This window comes from Nematolebias whitei, chromosome 1 (assembly GCF_014905685.2).
Source record: "Nematolebias whitei isolate Nwh7 chromosome 1, NemWhi1, whole genome shotgun sequence".
Lineage (NCBI taxonomy): Eukaryota > Metazoa > Chordata > Actinopteri > Cyprinodontiformes > Rivulidae > Nematolebias > Nematolebias whitei.
In genome coordinates, this window is record NC_056498.1 from 32,687,179 (window position 1) to 32,694,377 (window position 7,199).

Sequence of the window (7,199 nt, forward strand, 5' to 3'; positions counted from 1 at the left end):
CTTCCTTCTTTCCCTCCATTTATTCATTCATTCCTTCCTTCTTTATTCCCTCCTTCCTTCATTTATTCCCTCCTTCCTACCTTCCTTCTTTCTTTCGTTCCCTCCTTCCTTTTTTCATTCATTTGTTCCTTCCTTCCTTTTTTCATCCCTTCCTTCCTTCCTTCCCTCATTCGTTCCTTCCTTCCTCATTCCTTTCTTCCTTCCCTCATTCCTTATTCCTGTGGAACTGTGATGTGGAAACCAGTCCTGTTCTGGCTTCAACTTCCTGGTTCCAGTTGATCTTCTTAAACTTGCAGTGTTTGTTTCCACACTCAGATGTTTTTGATCTTCACCTGGTCAGGAACGTGTTTCCTGTTTTCAGTGAGAGTAAAGAAAAGTGCTCTCATGTTTGCCAAACTGCTCCAGTTCTGGGTGGAATTGCTTTTTGAAAAACTTTTAACTGCAGCTGGTTTGAGTCTCCAAACTGGGCTCTTTCATGATTCCCTAATCGCAAACTGGGTGGTGGGGTGTTTACCAGTCTGGGCAGAGCCATGCCGGTGACAGAGCAAACCAGCTTGACCGTCTGTCCGTAGTGGATGTAACCGTCTCTCACAGTGAATTCTTCTCCTTCAGACTCCTCGTCATCCACTGCAAACACAAAACAACCCATTAAACAACTACCAGAACGAGCCCACCAGCTTTGTTACGTTTCACACAACACGTCCAGTCAACCAGTCTCCGTCTGCAACGAACGAGCCGATCGACACTAATCACAAGAGTCGAAACTGGACCCTTCACTGGGACTCACAGAGGTGGATGTAAAAAGCGCCCCACTGCTGGGAGCTGGCGTGGAAGTTGCCGCCCTCCACGTGTAGATAACGCGTGCTGACTGTTTGGGAGCGCAGCCGGTTGAACAGAGCCACCTTGGTCCCCGACGCGATGCACACTGCGGACGGAAGCACACATCAGGCTACACAAAGACGACAACGCACAGAGTTTAAAGAGGTCAAACAGACCCTGACCAGGATTACATGTTATTATATTTGTTCCTCCTCCATCTAGTGGAAGAAAACTACAAGACTTTCTTTAATTTAGTCCCACAGAGCCGCTGTAAGAATTCAACCGAACCTCTAGATTTATGAAATTATCGCAGAACTTTGAGAAACAGAGAAGATCCTTTCCACGGCTTCGTTATCAGAACTTGTTCTGTCGACAGATTTGATTAAAGCTTTCTCTGAATAAAACTTAAGACTTGTGCGTCCTAACTGAAGTCGAATGCCCGACAAGAGGAGCAACTCTGTGCTTTTACCTCAGAAAACAGGTTTGGTTCAAGTTTTGTGTTGAGAAATGCAGTACACAGAATATTAATAGGAACTATAAAATTTTTTTTTGAGTGGAAAATCTTTATGGAAGCAGAAGAAAACAGTTTTATTAAAATAAAATAAAAACGAGCTGAGTGCCAAAAACTACTAATTGATCAGTAAACTTTGCTCAGAGGTGCGATATGGCATAAAATTCGCATCACGATATGTATTGTGAAGGGTGGCGATAATGATAAATATCACGATATGTTTTTGGTATAAAACTTGCAGTAGGAGCGGGTTTGTCAGTGAGGGAGGAGGAGGGGTAGTGTGTGAAAGGCCCCAGCCTGCAGTCAGACTGGGAGAAAAACTGCTGGATTTAGGCCCTGTACACACGTAGCCGGATATCAGGAAAACCGAATAGTTTATCATGCGGTGTGGCCTTTCATCCACACGTGAACTCCGGTTGATGTAACTATAAACGAATAATAACAAAAACTCCGACCAAAGTGGAGATTTGAGAAATCTCCTCTTTCGGGTTTGCGTGTGGACTTTCGGAACCGGAGATATGCGCATTATGTCTGCGACAGATGGTGTAGCGCGGCGCCGACGTCACATGTGCGACAATTGTTTTTGTTTGCCCATTCATTCGGAGGGAAAATGACTGCGTTTTGTACTCCAACACGGTATTTAATAGTAGTTCAACCTCGCGGTCTGTCCACACAAACGAACCTCCAGGCGCCATGATTCAATACTAACAGGAAGTTGTGGTTGCTTTGAAGGGTTGTGATTGGCTGATATACGTTTCACCTTTGCACTACACTGCCTCCTATGGGTTGGGCATATTCTTTACAACGCTCTGTGGTGAACATCACCGGGTTCATGTAGACGATCATTTTCTCTATCCGAACATGTCTGTACGGCGATATTTTTTTGCGCAGATATTCGTTTTTTCAAACACCAGGCTATGTGTGTACAGGGCCTTAATCTTTATTCAGAGTATAAGACTATATCGTTTTATATTGATATAGTCAAATTTTATATCGTGTTTTAAATCATCTCAATATTTTTAAAATATCGATATATCGCCCAGCCCTATTTTGCACTATCAGTGTTTAGCGTATATCTTAGATCTTTTAGTGTACCATTTGGCATTCGTTTAGGGTAGTTTATACCTTAGATCCTTATTTACAGGTTCTTTTTACACTTTATATTGTTCTATTGTTGGATGTAATTGGACCTTGTAAACACAATTTCGTTCCACCTCATGTACCACATAAATGATAAATGGACTGTACTTATATAGCGCCTTTCTATTTTATTGCAAGATACTCAAAGCACTTTACAATAAAATCTGTGCCTCATTTACCCATTCATACAGCACTACTAGATCTCTACAAAGCTAATGGAACAAATCATTCTAAAGAGACTAATCAGAGCTTTATCACATTCAGACACCGATGGGACACACATCAGAGGCAACGAGGGGTTCAGTGTCTTGCCCATGGACACTTCGGCATGTGACTGCTGTTGGATTTGAACCCCCAAGTCTCGCATTGGAGGATGACTGCTCTAACTACTCAGCCACAGCCTCCCATGTGATGCAAATGACAATAAAGAACCATGACCTTGATGAGTGAGGGAGGTAGTTGTCATGAAGACCTGTGGGGTTCACACTGTCTGTGTTGAACAGACAAAGTCTTTAAAACGCCATCTGGTGGTTAATTCTTGAACTACAACAAGAGCTGCACGTCTCTCAGTAGCTGTGTGCTGCCACGCTACACAACTTAATTAAAAGTTTTTAAAAGTCTGTGTAAACATCTCATGCTACAATGTGGACACCCACGGCAGCCTATATATGTACAGAATTTAAATTTAGTGGGCGGGGCTTATATTCAGGTGCGCTCAATAGTCCGGAAATTACGGTAAGTCTACTTGAAACCTATCAAACAAAACAAATCAAACAAAACAATGGCCGATAAAAACACTAAATGAAAAGATGTTCAAAATGAATGAACTGTTGTAGAAGCTCTGAACATCAAACAAAAACGTCACGTAATGGACGTCGAAGACGAACTTCTCACATTCTACGAACGCTGAACGCTTTAACCGTTTTCACTCGTTACTGAAGCGTTTAGATCCAATATAAAAGTCGCAGCACCTGCTAGTGACCTGGCATGGTAACTACAGCGAATTTAGCTTTTTTTTTTTTTTTTGCTCTCGTCTAAAGCAGCGATTGCGATCACGCGTGGTCGTGTGAACGTTTTCACAATCGACGTTGTCGACGTGTAAACTGGCTCTCGGTGAGAAGCGGGAACTTCTGAGTTAGAGTCAACTTTCACACAGCGAAGCACCAAGAATGATTTCTTCAGCTCCGTCCTCCTTCCGTCCACTCAAGAGTTGTATCACAGATGCGCTCGGAGGAGGAAGCGACGACAGACGAATGAGTAGCACGACTCACGGTCAGCGTTTTTGAGGGACTGCTTCTTTTTGGAGGGCTTGGAGATGACTTTGATCCTCTTGCTGAGGAAGACGCCGATGTCTGCGCTGTTGCCGTAGAACATCTTGACAGACAACATGAAGTGCTTTCTCTTGTCGGAGTCGGATATGTACAAGGTTTTGGCTGTGCAATAATTCTGAGGCGGAAGAAAGGAGAGAAATAAACGGTTAAACGTGTGGCCATTTTAAAAGACACGTTTGTGACTCTGTTGTACGTCGTTACAAAGGATCGTTTTTATTTAGTTTCGGTCATGTTGAAAATGTTCACATGGGGTTTTGCGCGTGGTTCGTACCTTTCCCTCTAAGTTGAGCTGTTGCATTTCTTGCTCGCTGTTGCCGATGCCGATGAAGGCGCAAGGCTGCGACTCCTGGTCGGAGCAGCCGTCTCTCTCCATCTGCTCCTTCTTTTTCTTCCAGCCGCTGCCCATCAGGTACACGCAGGGAGGAGGGCAGAAAAACCTGCCAACAAGAAGACATTAGCGTACGGAGCGTTAACAGTAGAGATGTCAGGGTTCGATTGGTGAGGACGCGTGGTTTTATGCCACCAGCCACGACAGAAGAGCGTATTATGTAAAGCACTTTGTATCAAAGCAAAGCAAGACAGGTCGGTTCAGAATAAAGCTAGTGCACTGAATTCCCACAAGAGGTGAGTGTTGGATAAATAACCATGAATCAGGCTTCGTGTATTGAACGTATTCCGGAGTCTCCGTTCAGGCTGCGACTCGCGGTGAATCGTTTTAATTCAATTTGGCAAGCAAAGGGATGAAAACAAGTTATTGGTTTGAGATATTAAAGCTCTTTTGGGGAGATTTATTCATTTTGTTAGTAGGATGTGATGTGAAGGTGAAGCCTGATTGAAAAGAGTGACGACTGGTGGCCAACTGAAGGACGCGCAAGAGCTGACTGAAATATTAAGACTGATCCAGTAATGTTCAGTCAGGTTATCTGGACAGTTTCTTTTTGTTGGTGCGAGATGTTTCGACCTTCATCCAAAGGACTTCATCAGTCCGAGGAGCCCCAACAAACTCAGTCCCACAAGCAGCACACTCACATTGTCTACCAACCAGTTTGCTGGTGATAAGATGGTTTCTGGGGCTCACCCTCTCGCCCGTAGACTCTTGTGAGGCAGCTGTCAATATTATTGACAAAGTCCTTTGGATGAAGAATGAAAAGTCTAAAAAAAAAAGAAACCGTCCAGATGACCTGACTGAACTTTAAGATTTTTACCTGGATTATTGAGCATGGACTTTAAAGATGAAGACTGATCAATCCCATGTCAGCATTTAAATTAAGAAAAGTCTTTGTGGTCCTTTTAATCCTTTGATATTTGTTAATTTAAACTTATTATTGATTTCACTCTCATTACAGATCAAAGTAATGATGTTTGTTGTAGAAGACCTTTGACCCTGCACCACAAGAACTAAGGAGCAACTCATTGGTTTTAAAATATAAAACCAATATGCAGACACACTCCTCAATTCCCTAAAAAAATTCAAATTCAAACAAAGCTTCTATACAGTTTAAAGATATTTTTTAAAGCTTCTCTCTTCTTCAGAGGTCGCAACGGCAAGCAAACGTGCACGAAAGATTTGCCGATTGTTTTATGTCGGATGCCCTTCCCGATGCTAACCTGCCCACTGAGCTGCCGCAGCCTCCAATGAAAAAACAAAAAGAAGGGTAAAATGTTGGTTCAGGTTCATTTAGAAAGAATTGAAACATTTTGAGCTTAAAAAAAAAAAAAAAGTTAAACGTTATGAACCAGTGAAGCATGTGGTGAAGAAGCTGTCCGAAGCTTCATCCACATAGGACTGTAGTGTTTTGATTAGAGCCTGACCGATATATGAGTAGGGCCGATATAGATATTTGGGAACCAGTCGATATCTGTGATAATTGACCCATTATGCACAGATATAAGCACTTGTAACCGGCCGTAATTGTACAACGTATCCTGCAGAGGGCGCATGAAGACAACTTTCAAGCCATGGCTGTTCACTTAAGTTTCACTTTCACATTCAACACATGAAGCAGGGAACGACTGTAGCGTATTTTGCTGAACAGAGCATGGTAAGTTTATTTGAATTGATCTGTAAAATATAAACAAATCAACAATAATAAATTCTCATCAATCCTCCAACCTGCTTGTCATTAGCCATGTGCCTCTCAAGTTAGCATGCTAATGTTTAAATAACATGGCATAGGCTACTGCCTCGTAAAACTTTATTCAGAGCAATAAAGCTAACGCAGCGGTAAATATATATCAGTGTTGGTAACGTTATCTTTGCCGTCCTCAATGAAATGCATTGTTTGTCTGAAATCTTTACTTCTCTGCAAAGAAAAATAAACAGCTGTGGTCAATATAATACAATTAGACCTTCACCATACACGACTGACTGTGTAAACAATGAACAGGGAAGGGCGTTTCTTTGTTTAATTGATATTTTTGTAACACACTTGATAACTTTATGGTGAATAATGGGAGGATAAAAAACTGTGAACACATGTTAGGAAGACTTTTTCTATCCAGTGCGCCACGACTGGGTATAACTAGATCTGATTTGCTTAGCTTCATGGTTGCTAACAGCTGTGCTAAATAAACAAACCGTGTGACCTTATTAGCCTTTGGACTTTATTTAAGATACTTTAACAAAACACTGGAGCTTTAAGCGCTGCCTGTCTGTCACATATTTACATATCACTTGTTTTTTTTTTTTTTGGTCTCTGATCCTGAGAGGGTTATTTTATCTATAACGGGTGAATAAACTGGATTTCCAAACCATAAACTAAACACGGCTACTGTTTGAAATTTAAATGCTGTTCCAGACTGAAATGTTCAATTATTTTCTTAATGTTTGAATTATTTATAACAACAACAAATATGTACGTGTACTCAAATACAGAGTGGCCTCACATTGCATCTTGTGAGGGTAAACAAGCATCCACTAATGCAAAAGGTCTGTCTTTAGTTTTCCTGAACATTGATCCATTTAGATCAATCTGTAAGAAAAACATTTATTAAAAATAATTTACTAATTCCTAGCTCGCCCCAACATGCAAACGTGACTAAATTCACATTTTAATGGAGTAAAAACTCACGTGAGCCTGTATGTGTTTATCAGTTTTAGCTGATCTGATCTGAACTGTTGAGGACCAACATGCAGAAAATACACATTCGTGTGTAAAATATAAACTTAATTTACTTAAGAGGTTTGTCAAAAAGTTTCTGCGTTCAGTGTGAATGAGTCTCAGCAGTCAATGAATCAAACGATGTGCGTCTTCAGTTCGACCAGAAGAGGGGAGTCTTGTAATAAAGATCCTCCGGGTGGATCTGTCAGCAGGTTGAACACAAGCGAACTGAAGATCTGACAGATGTTAACACCATCAAACTGAGAAATTATTAAGAATCACTTTAGCCAAATTGTT

General features: G+C 41.4%; 1 protein-coding gene across 1 annotated transcript in view; it reads right to left on the minus strand.

The window, feature by feature from the left end:
• The window catches only part of rbpjb (recombination signal binding protein for immunoglobulin kappa J region b), a 65,074-nt gene that overhangs the window by 4,708 nt on the left and 53,167 nt on the right, over positions 1–7,199 (minus strand). The window contains exons 4-7 of the mRNA XM_037676470.1: positions 4,073–4,238; positions 3,742–3,916; positions 788–925; positions 515–627 (exon numbers count right to left, since the gene is read on the minus strand). Of these exons, the coding sequence (XP_037532398.1) occupies positions 515–627; positions 788–925; positions 3,742–3,916; positions 4,073–4,238 (592 nt within the window). The remainder of the gene's footprint in view (positions 1–514; positions 628–787; positions 926–3,741; positions 3,917–4,072; positions 4,239–7,199) is intronic.